The 22,168-nt window shown below is 40.9% G+C and overlaps 1 protein-coding gene across 3 annotated transcripts in view; it reads right to left on the reverse strand.

Moving 5' to 3' along the window:
- Positions 1–611: 611 nt before the first annotated feature.
- LOC106570109 (pre-B-cell leukemia transcription factor-interacting protein 1) overlaps positions 612–22,168 on the reverse strand; it is a 37,529-nt gene continuing 15,972 nt past the window's right edge. For 2 of the 3 annotated variants that reach the window (XM_014142119.2, XM_014142120.2), the window contains exons 3-10: positions 18,516–18,597; positions 18,282–18,364; positions 17,499–18,108; positions 16,553–16,762; positions 7,993–8,030; positions 7,022–7,114; positions 5,513–5,693; positions 612–4,329 (exon numbers count right to left, since the gene is read on the reverse strand). In XM_014142119.2, coding sequence (XP_013997594.2) covers positions 3,215–4,329; positions 5,513–5,693; positions 7,022–7,114; positions 7,993–8,030; positions 16,553–16,762; positions 17,499–18,108; positions 18,282–18,364; positions 18,516–18,597 — 2,412 coding nt within the window. In that variant the 3' untranslated portion in view covers positions 612–3,214. The remainder of the gene's footprint in view (positions 4,330–5,512; positions 5,694–7,021; positions 7,115–7,992; positions 8,031–16,552; positions 16,763–17,498; positions 18,109–18,281; positions 18,365–18,515; positions 18,598–22,168) is intronic. The other variant, XM_014142121.2, reaches the window with a different exon arrangement.

Genomic DNA, 22,168 nt, shown 5'->3' on the forward strand with positions numbered 1-22,168 from the left:
GACAGGTGTATGTGTAGTGGTGCAGGTTGATTGGTGGTGCTCGTGCTTCCTATTCCTCAGAAGTTATGTAGCAAGCTAAGGTGCCTGCCTTATACGTTTCCCAGTTGCTTTGAATTTTCAAAATCATAGTGTAAGAACACTAACTTTCAAAAGGAGTCATTTTTGGCTAGTCACAGCAGTCAGCTATAGCTAGGTAGCTGTTTAGCTTTCTAGCACATTCACTCATTTTGTTTATAAACAATTAACAAGCTAGTTAGCTACAACCTACATGTTCTTGTCAAACTCAACAGAGTAGCTAGCAAGCAACAAAAAATGCCAAATGAGTCCAAAAACCACTTGACGGCAAATAAATCAGATTTGGCCGTTCAGACAAGTCGCTTGGCCAGGAATGAGATTTATTTCTGAATTCAAATCACCTACAAAGGTGGTTTTGAAATGTGGCTTGAAATATCAGATTCCATGTGCTTTTTGGCTGTTCAGACTGCAAGAAAATGAACAGATTTTAATATTCCCCCCAAATTAATTTGAGTCACTTCAAACAACCAGTGTGAACAAGGCTTTAGACAGAGGAAAATATATAATTCGTACAAAAATGACAACATATATTATCATTCAAGATTCTGATTTTTTTTATTGAAAGTCCAACACAAACCCACTATAAAGGAGAAATGGCTGCGGAGACTACTCATTCAGCTTAACTCAAAATTGTACAAGTCACAGGATTCAGGACTTTCTTTACATGTATCAATTAAATGCTAAACTGGGATATGTCCTGACTCCTAAATTATATGGCCATTATATATTGTTTTATCAAAATGTTATTTTACATCTTCCACTTGAATGAATACCAACAAAGAAAATAGTTTTTTTTTAATATACTCTGAACATTTTATTGTGTGCATTTGGGAGTTAAACTTAATTTCCTCAGCTTATGCAGTTTGTTTATAATCTCTCAAGTTGCTTTTTTAAGTCTTTATCCACATCAGCTAGACTTCTTTGGTCAAAAAGCATTAACAATTAATTTACATTTGCAGGTTTTAAATTCAACCAAAAACAAAGATGACTTACTATATTTAATTCAATTCCCAAATGGAGTAACCTACATTTTCTCTCTTCATAAAATACCATAAAATAACTGGACCATAGCCAATCAAGTTTACAAATAGCATGAATTCTTAAGCTTACATAATCAAACCAATTTAATTGCCTGTCAAACACTGAAACCAAGTGTGAAAATGGATTTATAAAAGGCACATTGCTGGCAGAAACAAAATCTTCACTAAATAAAATGTTAGAGACTTTCAAGCAATTTCTTTCACAATATATACTGTCTGGGACAGACACATGACATTTGAACAGCTAGAGTTAGTTTTAAGTTAAAACCATAAATGTGTTGAGGCCAGGACAAGCAAAATTAGGGACTAGTCTTATGATTCTTTAAAACACACAAATAAGCTATGAATAACCTGAATTAAATATCAGGATAACAAAACACTTCACACCTAACGTAATTGATAGTGATTGTGACAACAGATAAACATAAAAACATGGGAAACGGTCATCCTGAAATGTGTACAGATTCAACTATCTTGTAAAGTACCAACCATGACTTTTAATATGTACTAATATCCTAACCTTGTACTTAGTGTGACTTTCAAATCTGGCATAAACTCTATGCAAATGGCATTGCTTGATAAAACACCAGTTAAACCTTTCTTATATAGACACATCCAACAATCGTGTTATTGGGTATTTTCCAGGTTAAATCACACTAACCAAAATAACTTTCAAAAGGAAAATGCAACTGAGCACATTGAAAATCCAAATTATCAAAACGTGTCAAAAACAATAGTTCAGATCTGTCAAACTGCCAATACGGTTTTGCACTCCATCTACTGTATAAGTCTATGGCTAACTCAGCACAACATAGTACACTGAAATATATTAGAACCGATTCCTGCTACATTAGGACAGCACAATCATGGTCTCAGCGTGAATAAGAAGTAAGAACTACTGCTTGTGTCAAAAAGACTGAGGCAGTAGCGCTGGGCCGCCGTCCTGTCTGTTCAGATAGTACCGGTGCATTAAGTCTGACATCAGCAGACTCATTGAACAGCTTCTATCCCCAAGCAATACGACTGATAAATAGTACCGGTGCATTAAGTCTGACATCAGCAGGCTCATTGAACAGCTTCTATCCCCAAGCAATACGACTGATAAATTGCAACACGGACTATCTGAGTTTACCTTGTATCTATATTGACCTTTTATTTCAATATTTGCACTGTCTCTATGCACATTCACAGGGCCCTACACACACAAACACTCACTCCATAATTTGCTCACTCACACATACATTTCTACTGACTCTACACACCCACTGCTGCTAATCTGTTTCTTATATCCTGATGTCTAGTCCCCATACCACTATACATGTCTACCTCCATCCCTCCAGTATCCCTGCACATGTATAATATGGTATTGGATCTAACGTTAAAATATTTCCTGTATATAGTATGCTTACTTAATTGTGTACTTCATATTTCCTATTATTGTGTTTTTCTAGTAATACATTGTTATTGATTATTGCATTGTGGGGTATTGAGTTTGCAAGAAAGGAATTTCACTGTACTTGTGCATGTGACATTAAAACTTGAAATTGTTCCAGCATGTTCTGCTTTCACCGACAGTTATACTCAAAAGGGTAAGACCATTAGTGAAATGAAACCAAGCACTAAGGGCCAAGCGCCTACACAGCACTGTATGTTTGCAGAGCTGATACAACAGAAGCTAACAGAGCTGATACAGAACCGGTTCAACTAGATCTGATCCTAACCATAACAACGGAGAAGAGACTTATCAGGAATCAGTTGTGGGAGCAAAGAGTTCACATTGCTGTGTATCTGATCATGTTTTGATGTTGAATTGTGACATTACATTTTATAAGTGCCAAATACTATAGGTAAATCAACTCCACACAACTGTCAATAAGTAGGACTTGACATTGAAGACATGACATAGGTAGGCAACAATGGATTCCCAACAGACAAGAATGACTTCAGCTAATTAGATGCAGAGCTAGGGACATGTTTATAAGATGCAAGATCACTCCTTCTCATGCAGGAAGCCCTTCAAAGGCAACAACACCTACTGTTAACCACCATGTAATACCATTGCTGTATCTTGGTGTTCCATTTGTCTGGTTTATTTCTATCTATGCAGTGGCTGCAAACTTCCACAAAGCTTCTCGCTCAAACTCCTCCATCGCCTCCTCCAGGGCTTCATCATCCTGCCCATCAACCTCCAAAATGTCTGCCATGTCCTCTAAAATGTCCGCCACATCTTCAGCGAAGTCACTGAAGAGAACTTTGTCATGGACAAACACACCGTCTTGAAAAAACATGCCGACCAACTTCTGAATCTCGGCTTTGCTGTCCGGCGTAGCCCTCTCCAGCTTGCTCAGGTAGCCATCTAACAACTCCTCGAATTCAGACAGTTCCACAGGAAAGAGCCCTTCCTGGCTAGCGCAGTCCTCAACACCGCTACAGCCCGCCAGGGGGCGAACGTTGCGTCCAAGTTTCTCCTCCTGGTGCTTCCAGAAGCTGGTGTGGTCATACTGGTGGGTCTGGTGGTGGTGGTGATGTTGCTGCTGATGGTTGGAGTCTTGTTGATGGTGATGACTGGACTCTTTCTTGTAGTCTTTCCTGGACTGCCAGGGCCTCTCCTGCTTTCTTTTATCCCTGTCCAATCTGCGCTCATTCTTCTTTCTCTCCCACTCATCCTGGGATTTCCTCCAGGCCTCTTTATGAGAGTTTTGTTTGTTTGCCTTCCAGTCCCTGTCCTTCCTCTTGTCTTTCTCTTTCCATCCGCCCTCATTCTTGTCTTTGTTGTCTTTGGAGTGTTTCCAGTCTTTCTCTCCCTTCCACTCCTTCTTCTCCTTTTTCCAGTGGTCCTTGCTGTTGTCCTTGGCTTTCTTCCCGTCCCTCTTGTTCCCGCTCTCCCTTGGCTTCTTCTTGCCCTCAATCCTGTTCCCCATCTTCTCCACCTGCTCACTGAGCCTCTTCTGGATCTCAGCCAGGCTCTCCCTCACCGTCTTCTGGTACCCACCATCCTTCTTATACCCACCATCCTTCTTCATCCCCTCCAGTCTCTTCCTGCTTTCCTCCAAAAGCACCTTCTGCCTCTGAAGCTCTTCCTTCACCCTGGCCCCCTCTCTCGGATCCCTCCTCCTTTCGGGCCCTGCTGTGGTGCTACTCTGGTTGCTAATCCCAGGTTGGCCAGTAGGGGGTGGAGTTGGGCTTGAGGGAGGTGGGGGTGTTTCCTTGTTGGCTGAGGTAGACATATCAGAACAAAAATCAGTGAGTTACCGGTAGCTAACTCCGTTCCGTACATATGTGGGCAATCGCGGCAATCAAACGAGGCTGCAATGAAAACTAATGGGACTGTAGCGAATGTTGGCATCAAAATCCGGGGTGTGAACTAAGTTTGGATTCAGCATTGATTGACATAGTAATGGACCAATACTATTGGCGAAAAGTTGAAAAAAAACGGACCCCTCTGATGCTGTATGTTAAAGTGTGACGTGTCACGACGTAACGTACAGCAGCATAATGCAACTCAATCTGTGTCATACAGCCTCTCTCCACCAGGTGTAGTGCTTTTCTCGCAGATTAAAAACAAGAAATGATCAATGGTGAGAGTAAAGTTAATTACTCGTGAATTCATCAATAGTTAATTCAATAAATTGTAAATTTTTCGTGTAAACACTGCGAACCATAATGACTCAAAAACCATGACACACAGTTTAATTGTGAGGATAAATTTAGCGCCGCCCTAAAAACCCTATTCAAATGACACAAACCTTGAAATAGGTATGTAATGAGACATTATATAAACTCTTTATATTGTGTTTTATTTACATTTTAGAGGTGATAAGTTGGACAAATCTTGTGAAAAAAGCCGGTTCCGCACACGACATATCCCCCCCTTTCACTATGACGCAGTAGCTTTCGCTTCCCCACCCGGAAAGGGGATAAATTGTGCTTTACAGTTGACCTGGAAGTATTACGTTTTTGGGGTGCTAAAATAAATAAAAGGTCAAATGTACAGAACAGTGCAATGTACAAAAGTGCATTAGTTACCGTTAGAGCATTCAGCTACCATACCAGAGAATTATGTTACATGCATGTTAAAGAAGAGATTCACAACAGTAATTAAACCTCCACTGAACCATACCACTTTGATCAGGGTTGGGGTAAATTCAAATTGAAGGCAGTCAATTTAGGAATTGATTTCAATAAAACATTTCTACATCTTTTGAAATAAATTGCTTCTAGTTTTCAGTTTATTTAGAAGTCATTGGAATGTCAGTTAACTTCCTGAACGAACTGCCTTATTCGAATGAACCAAAATACTGACATATTTATAGATTATCAAACAAATTATGGATATTATCAATGGAAGAAAGACTAATGAATAATAATGTGTTCACAGTGAAATGAAAATACTGTACCTTCTGTGATTTGGGACAGTTCGGTCACTCTAGCCCTCAGCGTTTCCAGCTCCTCCTTCAGGCCAGGCAGGGATGACAGCTCTTCTTTCATATTATTTTCTTGCTCCAGATCTCCTTTTCCGTTTACATTACCCTTTGCGGATCCAGCATTTAGGACGGAGTCAAGTTCCTCTTTATGGGCCTGTAACAGACAGGGGAAAATGTTGCTTTATTTCTAGGAAGGTAGGACATAATAATAAAGATTCTAAAAAGATTTAAATGTTAAATCATTTGGCTGTGGATCAGACTTTTTCAGGATGTTTTAGTCCAAAGATCCTGAGCTTTACGAAGCTCCGGCGCATGTGTATATTCTCTACTTTATGCGCAGAGAACAGGCTGAGGCGAATGGTGCTCATTTCATAAAGTTAGATCAAAACTGAATCAATGTCTGCAAGATCACATAATGGTCACAGTATTCAAGGGTGAGACAGGATTTGCCCTTTGGCGAGTGAGAATTAGCAATCATAAAAGCTAACACTGCCATTTCTTATTTTTCTACTAACCTAGTCATCCAGATCAGGGAAACAACCTGTTGGTACAGCACATCTTAGTCATAGAGCCTCAAAGTCTTTGTATAGGTCCTACAGGTGCCCAAGGCACTTGACTAAAGAGTTGATTCCCAATATAAAAAGACTGAAGGCATTGCAATCTGTATTGCATTCATGATCTTGAATGGTCATTTGTCAGCTCTCAACTGGTCTCATCTCAGTTTTCAAATCATTAACACATTTACAGTTATGTTACACCTCAGGTCCTCTGCGCTGCAGGACGAAACAGAACTCCCTGTTGCAATGACGTCTGCAGATGATTACTAGATACAGAGCCTATACTTTTGAAAAATGTTGCATTACAAAGTGGGATTGAAATAGATTGAATTGTAATTTGTCAAGTTCCTCTTTATGGGCCTGTAACAGAGAGGGGAAAACGTTGCTTTATTCTTAGTAAGGTAGGATCTTTTAGTCCAAAGATCCGGAGCTTCCCTAAGCTTCTGCGCATGACAAGCATTTCGCTACATTTGCATTAACATCTGCTAACCATGTGTATGACCAATAAGATTTGATGTGTGGGTCATGTTTTGTGCATGTGTATATTCTCTACGCGCAGAGAACAGGCTGCTTAGGTGAATGGTGCATGTTAAATACTGAATCAATGTCTGCAAGATCACAGTATTCTACAAAACAGAACCAAATATAATAGTAATGATTTATTCTGTTATGTGGAATACTGTCATCATTATGTGATCTTGCAGACATTGATTCAGCTTTGATCCAACTTTATTTAAACAAGCACCATTCGCCTGAGTAGCCTGTTCTCTGCCCGTCAAGTAGAGAATATACACATGCGCAGAACGTGATCCACATATGCGCAGAAGCGTCGGAAGCTCTGGATCTTCTAGTCCAGCGGACTGGAGATCCTGAAAAAGTCAGATCCACAGCCATTCCGAAATAATTATATGGTTCATGCGCTGACCTGGAGCTGTGTTTCTAACTGGGAGATTTGCAGATTTTCTTGTGCCAGTTTATCCAAAAGCTCCTTCATCTCCTGAGGATCGTTTAGCCAGTCCTGTCCAGCAGAATACAAATCACAGAAAATCAACACAGCATTATATACACTACCGTTCAAAAGTTTAGGGTCACTTACAAATGTCCTTGTTTTGAAATGAAAAGATAATTCTCTGTCCATTAAAATAACAAATTGATCAGAAATACAGTGTAGACATTGTTAATGTTGTAAATGACTATTGTAGTTGGAAACGGCTGATTTTAAATGGAATATCTACATAGGCGTACAGCGGCCCGTTATCAGCAACCGTCACTCCTGTGTTCCAGTGGCATGTTGCAAGTTAATAATTTGAAAAAGGCTAATTGATCATTAGAAAACCCTTTTGCAATTATGTTAGCACAGCTGAAAACTGTTGTTCTAATTAAAGAAGCAATAAAACTGGCCTTCTTTAGGCTAGTTGAGTATCTGGAGCATCAGCATTTGTGGGTTCGATTACAGGCTCAAAATGGCCAGAAACAAAGTACTTTCTTCTGAAACTCATCAGTCTATTCTTGTTCTGAGAAATGAAGGTTACTCCATGCGAGAAATTGCCAAGAAACTGAAGATCTCATACAACGCTGTGAACTACTCCCTTCACAGAACAGCGCACTGTCTCTAACCAGGATAGAAAGAGTGGGAGGTCCCGGGGCACAACTGAGCAAGAAGACAAGTACATTCGAGTGTCTGGTTTGAGAAACAGACGCCTCACAAGTCCTCAACTGGCAGCTTCATTAAATAGTACCCGCAAAACCTTCTAGGCAGCATCCCGGGGCATGCCCCTTTTATATCATTCGATTACACATTCTTATCTCTAAGTTTGTCCAGTTCCTTTAACTTCCATCCCAATACAACATTGTTGAAAGTGACGATGACCGAGAAGGTAGGATAGAGCAACAGACCTGGTTTTGTTCTTTCCCACTCAGCTCATCCGAGTCATCTGTCAAAAAAGAAAATACATCAAACCACATTTTCCAAACTTATGTCACGTATATCAACACACCTGCATATATTTGATCATCCAAAAGGCAAAGCCCATTTTTAACTACTCTACCAGAGCATAACATTGTTGGGAAGTTATTTGGTCATTGGCACAATCTCTGACCATTTGCATGCCTGACCAAAAAATCAAATCAAATGTTATTTGTCACATGCACCGAATGAAACAGGTGTAGACCTTAATGTGAAATGCTTACTTACAAGCCCTTAACCAACAATGCAGTTTAGAAAATATGTATTAAATAAAGTAAAAAAAGAACAAAATAACGAGGCAATATATATATATTTTTTTTATTTATTTATTTAACCAGGTAGGCTAGTTGAGAACAAGTTCTCATTTACAACTGCGACCTGGCCAAGATAAAGCAAAGCAGTGTGACACAAAACAACAACACAGAGTTATACATGGAATAAACAAACATATAGTCAATAACACAATAGAAAAGTCTATATGCAGTGTGTGCAAATGAGGTAAGATTAGGGAGGTAAGGCAATAAATAGGCCGGAGTGGAAAAGTAATTACAATTTAGCAATTAAACACTGGAGTGATAGATGTGCTGCTGATGAAGTGCAAGTAGAAATACTGGTGTGCAAAAGAGCAAAAAAGTAAATAAAAACAATATGGGGATGAGGTAGATAGTTGGATGGGCTATTTACAGATGGGCTGTGTACAGATGGGCTGTGTACAGCTGCAGCGATCGATAAGATGCTCAGATAGCTAATGCTTAAAGTTAGTGAGGGAGATATAAGTCTCCAACTTCAGCGATTTTTGCAATTCGTTCTAGTCATTGGCAGCAGAGAACTGGAAGGAATGGTGGCCAAAGCAGGTGTTGGCTTTGGGGATGACCAGTGAGATATACCTGCTGGAGCACGTGCTACGGGTGGGTGTTGCTATGGTGACCAGTGAGCTGAGATAAGGCGTAGCTTTACCTATCAAAGACTTATAGATGACCTGGAGCCAGTGGGTCTGGCGACGAATATGTAGCGAGGGTCAGCCGACGAGAGCATACAGGTCGCAGTGGTGGGTGGTATATGGGGCTTTAGTGACAAAACAGATGGCACTATGATAGACTGCATACAGTTTACAGAGTGGTGGAGGCTATTTTGTAAATGACATCGCCGAAGTCGAGGATCGGTAGGATAGTTCATTTTAAGAGGGTATGTTTGGCAGTGTGAGTGAAGGAGGCTTTGTTGCGAAATAGGAAGACGATTTTACATTTAATTTTGGATAAGAGATGTTCAAAATGAGTCTGGAAGGAGAGTTTACAGTCTAGCCAGACACCTAGAATATGTGGTCAACTACAAATACCTAAGTCAGAACCGTCCAGAGTAGTGATGCTAGTCGGGTGGGCGGGTGTGGGCAGCGAACGGTTGAAAAGCATGCATTTGGTTTTACTAGCGTTTAACCTCTTTGGGCTGGAGGGCAGTTTTTTCACATTCGGATAAAAAGCGTGCACAGAGTAAACTGCCTGCTACTCAGGCACAGAGGCTAAGATATGCATATTATTAGGAGATTTGGATAGAAAACACTCTGAAGTTTCTAAAACTGTTTGAATGATGTCTGTGAGTATAACAGAACTCATATGGCAGGCGAAAACCTGAGAAAAATGACAATGAAAAAGCCAACCAGGAAGTGGGAAATCTGAGGTTTGTAGTTTTTCAAGTGATTGCCTAGCCAATATACAGTGTAAATGTGGTCAGATTGCACTTCCTAAGGGTTCCACTAGATGTCAACAGTTTTTAGAAGTTGTTTCAGGCTTCTATTGTGAAAGGGGAGCGAATAAGAGCACTCTAAGCAGATGGCTAGGTGAAAGCCTTTAGTTTAGTCACGAGCTCCGTTCCCTTTCATTTCTAAAGACAAAGGAATTGTCCGGTTGGAATATTATTGAAGATTTATGATAAAAACATCCTAAAGATTGATTCTATACATCGTTTGACATGTTTCTACAAACTGTAATGGAACTTTTTTTACTTTTCGTCTGGACTTAGTGCCCGCGCCTTGTGCATTTGGAATAGTGAACTAAATGCGCAAACAAAAAGGAGGTATCTGGACATAAAGATTAACTTTATCGAACAAAACAAACATTCATTGTGGAACTGGGAATCCTGGGAGTGCATTCTGATGAAGATCAAAGGTAAGTGAATATTTATAACACTATTTCTGACTTTTGTTGACTCCACAACATGGTGGGTATCTGTATGGCTTGTTTTGGTGGCTGAGCGCTGTACTCAGATTATCACATGGTGTGCTTTCACCGTAAAGCGTTTTTGACATCTGACACAGCAGTTGCATTAAGGAGAAGTTTATCTATAATCCTATGCATAACACTTGTATCTTTCATCAAAGTTTATGATGAGTATTTCTGTAAATTGATGTGGCTCTCTGCAAAATCACCGGATGTTTTGTAGGCAAAACATTACTGAACATAACGCGCCAATGTAAACTGAGATTTTTGGAGATAAATATGAACTTTATCGAACAAAACATACATGTATTGTGTAACATGAAGTCCTATGAGTGCCATCTGATGAAGATCATCAAAGGTTAGTGATTAATTTTATCTCTATTTCTGCTTTTGTGACTCCTCTCTTTGGCTGGAAAATGGCTGTATGTTTTTTTGTGACTAGGCGCTGACCTAACATAATCGTATGGTATGCTTTTGCCGTAAAGCCTTTTTGAAATCAGACACTGTGGCTGGATTAACAAGAAGTTTATCTTTAAAATGGTGGATAATACTTGAATGTTTGAGGAATTTTAATTATGAGATTTCTGTTGTTTTGAATTTGGCGCCCTGCAATTTCACTGGCTGTTGTCGAGGTGGGACGCTAGCGTCCCAATGATACCAGAGTGGTTAACAGCATTATATGATACATTTGCCATCACAGATAAAGTCATTGGGTCCAATAGTTAGACGTGTATGCAGTTCGAGTCTAAACATTGTTTCTTTAAACAATGCGCTTCCAAGCTCAAACCCGTGACCAGCTCGAAAACTGGATTACACAGCGGAGAAGGTACGGTGGGATTCGAAATGGTCAGTGATCTGTTTATTAACTTGGCTTCCAAAGACTAGGCAGGACAGGGTGGATATAGGTCTGTAACAGTTTGGGTCTAGTGTCACCCTCTTTGAAGAAGGGGATGACCGCGGCAGCTTTCCAATCTTTAGGGATCTCGGACGACACGAAAGAGAGGTTGAACAGACTGATAATAGGGGTTGCAACAATGGCAGCGGATAATTTTAGAAAGAGAGGGTCCAGATTGTCTAGCCCAGCTGATTTGTACAGGCCCAGGTTTTGCAGCTCTTTCAGAACATCTGCTATCTGGATTTGGGTGAAGGAGAAGCTGGGGAGGCTTGGGCAAGTAGCTGCGGGGGGTGCGGAGCTGTTGGCCGGGGTTGGGGTAGCCAGGAGGAAAGCATGGCCAGCCGTAAAGAAATGCATATTGAAATTCTCGATTATTGTGGATTTATCGGTGGTGACAGTGTTACCTAGCCTCAGTGCAGTGGGCCGCTGGGAGGAGGTGCTCTTATTCTCCATGGACTTTACAGTGTCCCAAAAGTTTTTGGAGTTAGAGCTACAGGATGCAAATTTCTGTTTGAAAAAGCTAGCCTTTACTTTCCTGACTGACTGCGTGTATTGGTTCCCGACTTCCTTGAAAAGTTGCATATTGCGGGGACTATTCGATGCTAGTGCAGTCCGCCACAGGATGTTTTTGTGCTGGTCGAAGGCAGTCAGGTCTGGAGTGAACCAAGGGCTATATCTGTTCTTAGATCTACATTTTTTGAAAGGGGCATGCTTATTTAAGATGGTGAGGAAATTACATTGACTCGGTACTCGTACTCCTCGTATATAGCCTCGTTATTGTTTTTATTTTGTTAGTACTTCCTTTTTTATTTAGCAAATACTTTTTAGCTCTGCACTTTTGGGAATGGGCTCATGAGTAAGCATTTCACTGTAAAGTCCACATCTGTTGTATTCAACGCATGTGACCAATAGGTCTAAGTCCAGATTATGACAAAAACAGCTCAAATAAGCAAAGAGAAACAGTCCATCATTACTTTAAGACATGAAGGTCAGTCAATCTGGAAAATGTCAAGAACTTTGGAAGATTCTTCAAGTGCAGTTGCAAAAACCATCAAGTGCTATGATGAAACTGGCTCTCACGAGGACCGCCACAGGAAAGGAAGACCTTGAGTTATCCTCTGCAGCAGAGGATAAGTTCATTAGAATTACCAGCCTCAAAAATTGCAGCTCAAATAAATGCTTCACAGAGTTCAAGCAACAGACATCAACATCACTGACACTGTCAGTGATTTATTTAGAATTCAAGGCACACTTAACCAGCATGGCTACCACAGAATTTTGCAGTGATAAGCCTTCCCATCTGGTTTGCGCTTAGTGGGACTATCATTTGTCCCAACACACCTCCAGGCTGTTTACGGGCTATTTGACCAAGAAGGAGAGTGATGGACTGCTGCATCAGATGACCTGGCCTCCACAATCACCCAACCTCAATCCAATTGAGATGGTTTGGGATGAGTTGGACCGCAGAGTGGAAAAAGCAGCCAAAATTTCAGACTATGTGCTAACTCCTCCAAGACTGTTGGAAAAGCATTCCAGGTGAAGCTGGTTGAGAGAAAGCCAAGAGTGTGCAAAGCTATCATCAAGGCAAAGGGTGGTTACTTTGAAGACCACCTGGGTTTACGGACATTCAATCTCTCGCTATCCCAGTCCGCCCTCCCCACACGCTTCAAAATGCCCATCATTGTTCCTTTTTGCCCATCATTGTTCAAAGCTGGAACCGAGAGACTGAGACAAAGCTTCTATCTCAAGGCCATCACTAGCTGGCTACCACCGGTTACTCAACCCTGCTCCTTAGAGACTGCTGCCCTATGTACATAGATATGGAATCACTAGTCACTTTAATAATGTTTACATACGGTTTTACTCATTTCATATGTATATACTGAATTTTGGTCAATGCCACTCCAACATTGCTCATCCTAATATTTATATATTTCTTAATTCCATTATTTTACTGTGTGTATTGTTGTGAACTGTTAGTTACTACTGCACTGTTGGAACTAGGAATACAAGCATTTCGCTACACCCACAATAACATCTGCTAAATATGTGTATGTGACCAATACAATTTGATTTATATTAGGTTTATTTCATGTATACACTTTAACAGAGTATTTTGTGTAGATCATTGACAAAAAAATGTATTCAACTTAGTAACACGAAATGTGAAGAAATCCAAGGGGGCTGTAGACTTTAGGCATTACAGTGCATTAGGAAAGTAGTCAGACCCCTTGACTTTCCCACATTTTGTTACGTAACAGTCTTACTCTAAAATGGATTCAATCGTTTTTTTTCTCACTCAATCTACACACAATACCCCATAATGACAAAAGCAAAAACAGGTGTAATTTCTTGGGACAAATTTATAAAAACAATTTTATTTCAATTAAATTACATTTATATAACTATTCAGACCCTTTACTCAGTACTTTGTTTATCACACCGTTGGCAGTGATTACAGCCTCGAGTCTTATTGTGTACAGTCTTGGCCAAAAGTTTAGAGAATGACACAAATATTCATTTTCACAAAGTCTGCTGCCTCAGTTTGTATGACGGCAATTTCCATATACTCCAGAATGTTATGAAGAGTGATCAGATGAATTGCAAAGTCCCTCTTTGCCATGCAAATGAACTGAATCCCCAAAAACATTTCCACTGCATTTCAGCCCTGCCACAAAAGGACCAGCTGACATCATGTGGATGGAATCATTGTTCTTCCTCTGTCAACCATGGTTACCTGCAAGGAAACACGTGCCGTCATCATTGCTTTGCACAAAAAGGGCTTACCAGGCAAGGATATTGCTACCAGTAAGATTGCACCTAAATCAACCATTTATCAGATCATCAAGAACTTCAAGGAGAGCGGTTCAATTGTTGTGAAGAAGGCTTCAGGGAGCCCAAGAAAGTCCAGCAAGCGCCAGGATCGTCTCCTAAAGTTGATTCAGCTGCGGGATCAGGGCACCACCAGTACAGAGCTTGCTCAGGAATGGCAGCAGGCAGGTGTGAGTGCATCTGCACGCACAGTGAGGCGAAGACTTTTGGAGGATGGCCTGGTGTCAAGAAGTGCAGCAAAAAAGCCACTTTTCTCCAGGAAAAACACCAGGGACAGACTGATATTCTGCAAAAGGTACAGGGATTGGACTGCTGAGGACTGGGGTAAAGTCATTTTCTCTGATGAATCCCCTTTCCAATTGTTTGGGGCATCCGGAAAAAAAGCTTGTCCTGAGAAGACAAGGTTAGCGCTACCATCAGTCCTGTGTCATGCCAACAGTAAAGCCTCCTGAGACCATTCATGTGTGGGGTTACTTCTCAGCCAAGGGAGTGGGCTCACTCACAATTTTGTCGAAGAACACAGCCATGAATAAAGAATGGTACCAACACATCCTCCGAGAGCAACTTCTCCCAACCATCCAGGTACAGTTTGGTGACGAACAATGCCTTTTCCAGCATGATGGAGCACCTTGCCATAAGGCAAAAGTGATAACCAAGTGGCTCGGGGAACAAAACATCGATATTTTGGGCCCATGGCCAGGAAACTCCCCAGACCTTAATCCCATTGAGAACTTGTGGTCAATCCTCAAGAGGCGGGTGGACAAACAAAAACCCACAAATTCTGACAAGCTTCAAGCATTGATTATGCAAGAATGGGCTGCCATCAGTCAGGATGTGGCCCAGAAGTTAATTGATAGCATGCCAGGGCGGATTGCAGAGATCTTTAAAAAGAAGGGTCAACACTGCAAATATTGACTCTTTGCATCAACTTCATGTTAATTGTCAATAAAAGCCTTTGACCCTTATGAAATGCTTGTAATTATACTTCAGTATTACATAGTAACATCTGACAAAAATATCTAAAGACACTGACGCAGCAAACTTATTGGAAATTAATATTTGTGTCATTCTCAAAACTTTTGGCCACGACTGTATGACGCTACAAGCTTGGCACACCTGTATTTGGGGAGTGTCTCCCATTCTTCTCTGCAGATCCTCTCAAGCTCTGTCAGGTTGGATGGGGAGCATCGCTGCACAGCTATTTTCAGGTCTCTCCAGAGATGTTCAATCAGGTTCAAGTCCGGGCTCTGGCTGAGCCACTCAAGGACATTCAGACTTCTCCCAAAGCCACTCCTGCATTGTCTTGGCTGTGTGGTTAGGGTCGTTGTCCTGTTGGAAAGTGAACCTTCACCCCAGTCTGAGGTCCTGAACGCTCTGGAGCAGGTTTTCATCAATGATCTCTCTGTACTTTGCTCTGTTCATCTTTCCCTCGATCCTGACTAGTCTCCCAGTCCCTGCAGCTGTAAAACATACCCACAGCATGATGCTGCCACCATCATGCTTCACCAAAGGGACGGTGCCAGGTTTCCTCCAGATATGACGCTTGGCATTCAGGCCAAAGGGTTCAATCTTGGTTTCATCAGACCAGAGAATCTTGTTTCTCATGGTCAGTCCTTAGGCAAACTCCAAGAGGGCTGCCATGTGCCTTTTACTGAGGAGTGGCTTCCGTCTGGCCACTACCGTAAAGGCCTGATTGGTGAAGTGCTACAGAGATGGTTATCTTTCTGGAAGGTTCTCCCATCTCCATAGAGGAACTGTGGAGCGCTTTCAGAGTGACCTTCGGGTTCTTGGTCACATCCCTGACCAAGGCCGTTCTCCCCTCATTGCTCAGTTTGGCCGGGCGGCCAGCTCTAGGAAGTGTCTTGGTGGTTCCAAACTTCTTCCATTTAAGAATGATGTGGGCCACTGTGTTCTTGGGGACCTTCAATGCTGCAGAAAGTTTTTGGTACCCTTCCGCAGATCTATGACTCGACACAATCCTGTCTCGGAGCTCTACAGACAATTCCTTCGACCTCATGGCTTGGTTTTTGCTCTGACTTGCACTGTCAACTGTGGGACCTTACATAGACAGGTGTGTGCCTTTCCAAATCATGTCCAATCAATTGAATTGACCACAGATGGACACCAATCAAGTTGTAGAAACATCTCAAGGATGATAAATGGAAACAGGATGGACCTGAGCTCGGTATCAAGTCTCATAGTAAAGGGTCTGAATACTTATGTAAATAAAGTATCGGTTTTTTATTTTTAATACATTTGCAAACATTTCTAAAAACCTGTTTTCACTTTGTCATTATGGGGTATTGATGTGTAGAGTGATAAGAAAAACATTTTTGAATCAGTTTTAGAAAAAGGCTGTAACAAAATGTGGAAAAAGTCAAGGGGTCTGAATACTTCCGAATGCATTAAGTCATAGATTTTATCATAAGAATGAAATTGACGCATTGTTCAGTCTGTGTGTGTGTGTGTGTGTATTAAAAAATGTCCATTCCATAAGAAAATAAATGGAAAAAGATTACACTAGCAATATCTGGTTTAGGTTGAACTCACCGGAGAGGAAGAGGGACCCTAGACAGAGCAGGACAAGGGCACACACAATGCATGTGTTCATAGAGAAGCTCTTCTCTTTCCTCTCAGCCATTTTGAACTCCACCTCTTCATCTTCCGATGTCATTTCTGGTGCCACATATCTCCTCCTCAGAGCAACTCCTTCCTCAGAACTCGTGTCAGCTCTTCCAAAGTCAAAGCTACTGGGAGATTCTAGCAGAGGAACAAACAAGAAGAACAGAAAGATCGATGATAAGCTAAATTAAATAAAATCATGCACTAAAGCTATTGAAAATGTAATACAAAAGTGTTAGATGGTAGAATGCGCTGAATGTAGATATATCTTGTGTGTAATTCGAACGCAAATTTAGTTTTTGTAACTGTTCGTTGAGTCGGGGTGTGTTAACACCCATGTTTTTTGAATTTGGATGAGCTGGAGTCGGATGGAGGATCGGATACTGAGCCTGAAATCGACTATGACGATGACAATGTGGGGTCTTCATCGGATTCTGATGTTGATTTTCTTTCACATGTCTGTTTTGCATTATTTATCAATCATTGGTGTTTATGGCAAATTCTTTAACTGGATTGGATTCTATTACTCATCAAATGTACAAATAAAACGTGTTGCAGTAGACCTTTGCAGAATAATACAGAACATATTCGTGCGTGCATGTTATGTACTTCAAAATATACAAATATTCAATATAAACTAAATATTCTTAAGACATAACTATATTCAATCAAATTATTATTTTGTACAATGGTATTTATTCAGTTTGATTACAACCCAGTAGGTGAATCTGATGTGTAGACTAAACGGACGGACACCAGACAACATTCTTTATCAGGTACTTGTAGGATGGAAAACCATAATGTTCTAGGGTTAATTGTATGCCATATCTCAGAAAATGTTTACTGATTTCCAACCTAGTGTACAAATCCATACCGTCTTCCTTTGGTATATCAGTCACTTTTTCAGGCAATTCAGTCTCCTCCTTTTCCACTGCTGGCTCTTCTGCTGCCTCCTCTGAACCAATGGTCTCTGGAGGGCCATCAGGGGCTGGGCTTTCTGGAGCAGCATGGGGTTCTGGGTCAGGGCTTAGAGGCTCCTCAGAGCTCTCTGGGAGGGGGCCAATATCAGTGACAGTGTCAGCTTGGGGGCCCGTTGGGGTGAGAGAGTCTGTGTGAATGCTTATGTCAGATTCGGCACTAGTTTCTAGGGCAAGACTCTCAGGTACAGGGCCTGGAACAGTGTGGGTATCAAGGGTGGAGCTCTCAGGGACGGGGCTTAACTCAGGCTTAACCTCTGAGGGGGGTGGTTCTGTGAAGGGAACATTCAGTGGCACAACCAGGTCGACATGAGTGACAAAGGGCATGGCAGCGAGTTGCTCATTGTCAGTGGGGGAGCTGGTTACCATATCATGGATGATGGGGGGTTCAGGTTGACTCGCCAGGTCAGGGTCAAGGGATGCATGGCTAGACAGGGATGGGTTTAACAGGGTAGGGACGGAGGGGACAGGGCCCTCGCAGATATCAGGAGTCGTTTCCTGGCAAACCTGGGAATCAGAGGAGAATAAAAGCACAAACCTTTATAGTAATTGGTAATAATGAGGTATAACCATAGACATCATTTGCCATATAACATAAAACAACATTTTGAACACTGTATTATGAAAGATTATGCTGTGAGAACGATACCATCAGAAAGCAGTTTTCATCAGGGACTCACAGTACAGACCTGTTGGCCCTCCTCTGACAGAACTGTTTGTACTGGAGTCTCCGGGTCACTTGGCTTAGACTCCACAGTGGCCCCTAGAACAGCATCCAACAACACATTAATAACATAACATGAATAACATCCACACAACTTCATTATACAACATCCATACATTTGGACAATAACAGAATACTCCACACAGAAAGCATAGGGAAACAGTATCAGTGTAAGATTGAGATCAGGTACCTGTGACTTCCTCTGACAGACTAGGGACATCACAAAGACTCTCAGTCCCATCATCCACTGGACCCACGCTCTCAGCAGCTTCCTGAGGGAATAGGGTTCTCATGGTCAACTCAACCTTTGTCTATTCACCTCACCATTCATTCATTCACACTGCCACTGATACAGAATACGTGGGTAAAGTGGAAATGTAATATAAAACTCACAGCATTGAATACTAATCTATAATCAAATGCTGTGTTGAGGTGATCAGCCTATTCTTTTGTCATAACATTTGGCAAGGTGTCAGCATCAGACCTCAATTTCAAATACTTTGAGCATTTGCTTGATTATGCCTGGAGCATGGCCACGGTTTTCCACAAATTGGGCTACTTTGAAAAACAATGTCGTAGGTGAAAATGTTTTGGTTGCGGGTTTTTGGGCTACTTGTAAGTTGCACTGCAGCCGCTATGACATTTCTCTTTAAAAAAATAATCTCTTTCACTGTGACCTGGTGCTGCTGACTATCAGGCAGTGAGGCAGGCTGTTGCTGTGTCTGTGTGGGCGTGATGGGGAGGGCTGGAGGGGTGTCTGAGAGTGTGTTGAGAGCGCTGCAGCAGGCAGCCGAGTCCACTAGTCGCGTGAGTGAAGACAGAGCAGAACGCGTGCAATCGTGACAACTTTATACCAGTTGTAGGACATTTAGATTGTCCTTATGGAGACCTCTTTTTTACCAACCCTTTTTCCATAAAACATTAACAAGCTAGAACTGATGCGCATCAAGAAATAACAGCGACAAAGCACTGGAAAACGACTACGGGCGCATTAGATACATTTGCTCGGGGGTGGTTTAAATTCCATTCCAATGTCGACTTTGCTTATAAAGCGTATCAAGCGAAGTGTTTTACCCATGCTCAGTTCTAGGGTCTCGAGGGCTGGAAATTTGAAATGGAAGTTATGAAACTCCCTTGCGTGCTTCTGTTATGGGAGGAAAAACTCCTCAATGAAACTGACATTAAAATGTGGAGAATGATACATTTGCATCTGTAGCCAATTAAAACCTGTTGGGGATAGGGGGCAGTATTTGCACGGCCGGATAAAAAACGTACCCGATTTAATCTGGTTACTACTCCTGCCCAGTAACTAGAATATGCATATAATTATTGGCTTTGGATAGAAAACACCCTAAAGTTTCTAAAACTGTTTGAATGGTGTCTGTGAGTATAACCTGAGAAGATTCCTTACAGGAAGTGGCCTGTCTGACCATTTCTTGCCCTCCTTAATCATCTCTATCCAAAACAGGGGATCTCTGCTGTTACGTGACACTTCCTACGGCTCCCATAGGCTCTCAGAAGGCGGGAAAAAGCTGAATGATGTAATTCCAGCCCCAGGCTGAAACACATTAGCGCTTTTGGCAAGTGGCCGATCAGAGGACAATGGGCTTAGGCGCGTGCACGAGTCGACCCCATGCTTTATTTTCTTTCGTCTTTTTACCTAAACGCAGATTCCCGGTCGGAATATTATCGCTTTTTTACGAGAAAAATGGCATAAAAATTGATTTTAAACAGCGGTTGACATGCTTCGAAGTACGGTAATGGAATATTTACCATTTTTTTGTCACGAAATGCGTCGTGCTCGTCACCCTTCTTTACCATTCGGATAGTGTCTTGAACGCACGAACAAAACAGAGGATATTTGGATATAACTATGGATTATTTGGGACCAAACCAACATTTGTTATTGAAGTAGAAGTCCTGGGAATGCATTCTGATGAAGAACACCAAAGGTAATAACATTTTTCTTATAGCTATCTACTCAGAATATTGCAAAATGTGCTTTCACCGAAAAGCTATTTTAAAATCGGACATATCGAGTGCATAGAGGAGTTCTGTATCTATAATTCTTAAAATAATTATGCTTTTTGTGAACGTTTATCGTGAGTAATTTAGTAAATTTTTAGTAAATTCACCGGAACGTCACATGCTAATGTAAAAAGCTGGTTTTTGATATAAATATGAACTTGATTGAACAAAACATGCATGCATTGTATAACATAATGTCCTAGGTGTGTCATCTGATGAAGATCATCAAAGGTTAGTGCTGCATTTAGCTGTGGTTTGGGTTTTTGTGACATATGCTAGCTTGAAAAATGGGTGTCTGATTATTTCTGGCTGGGTACTCTGCTGACATAATCTAATGTTTTGCTTTCGTTGTAAAGCCTTTTTGAAATCGGACAGTGTGGTTAGATTAACGAGAGTCTTGTCTTTAAAATGGTGTAAAATAGTCATATGTTTGAGAAATTGAAGTAATAGCATTTCTAAGGTATTTGAATAACGCGCCACAGGATTCCACTGGCTGTTACGTAGGTGGGACGATTTCGTCCCGCCGACCCTAGAGAGGTTAATTTATATGCCATTGCGGGCTACTGGAGCCTATTATTTGATCCAATAAATGTAAAAATTAAGCCATTACCTGAGCCATCTCAAATCAATGTGTGCCACTTGTGTAGCCTACTTGGACATGGCAAACAGATTTAAATAGTCTATAACTTCAGTTTATTGTCGTTGTAGCCCTTTGTTATTATGCAATTATTAATGGCCCTGTTTAGATCATTAAATTGGAAGTTATCAAAGCTCTATCGCATTTGCCGATCAGTTGTTAGAAAACAATTAGATTGACGTAACAGTCAGATTAGGTTACAGTTCAAAAAAATTATAAAACACTGGCTGTTGTTGACAAGCAAATTCAGTTCCTAGCCATATTATTTATATTTGATTAAAATTACAACACCATCTACAGTAGCCTATACCAGCAGGTTACTGGGCGACAAGCACTTATCTCGAAACCGCCTTGCTATTCATGTTGAATAAATTAATCTGTCAATTTGAACTAAGCAAACTGCTAAATCATCAGCTTACATATTGGCCTATCTGGGTCTGTAGGGTCTGCAAACAAGCCATTTATAACAGTTTGTATACACCGCAAAAATTGAAATCTAAGTAAGATAAAATATCTTAAATCAAGGCAATATGCTTGTTTTTTGTCTGACAAGATACGTCTTCTTACCAGGCAGTTATGTTAGAGCATTTCACTTGTTTCAAGCTTTTTGTCCTTAATTATTTTAACAAGATATAACTTGTTACTGAGATTGTATTACTGGTTCTGAGTAACTTAATGCTTGAAACTAGAATTACCAGAATTATAAAGCTGTTTGATCAACACTACAAAACTGCTTTGTCAAAGTGAATTTCTTATTTCAAGCATTTTATCCTTTTTCATCTCTTCACATGTTAAGAACAGATAATGACCAAATGGAATTCAGTTTTATTGTCAATCTTACACACAGCACAGCAATCAGAGAGACAAAATACAGTACAGAACAAAGATAGTGTGTTCCCCAGATATGAAAAGTGTACTATGAGTCATTTTAACTGTTGTACAATTCTATTTCATCCCCAAGACAGTATTTGACTTGTACATACGTCTGGCTCGTTGCTAATTGTGTAACAAGAGGTAAAAATCAACCAGCTTTTCAGCATCCGCTAACTCAGTGGCCTGTGCAAGGTGTGGGACCTCAACTTGACAAGCCATGACGTTACTATCAAAGCATATCATTTGAAATGGTTGATATTCCAAACAATAAAGCCTAGAATCAACAAGAAATATGTTTTTGACTA

This window comes from Salmo salar, chromosome ssa14 (genome assembly GCF_905237065.1).
Source record: "Salmo salar chromosome ssa14, Ssal_v3.1, whole genome shotgun sequence".
Lineage (NCBI taxonomy): Eukaryota > Metazoa > Chordata > Actinopteri > Salmoniformes > Salmonidae > Salmo > Salmo salar.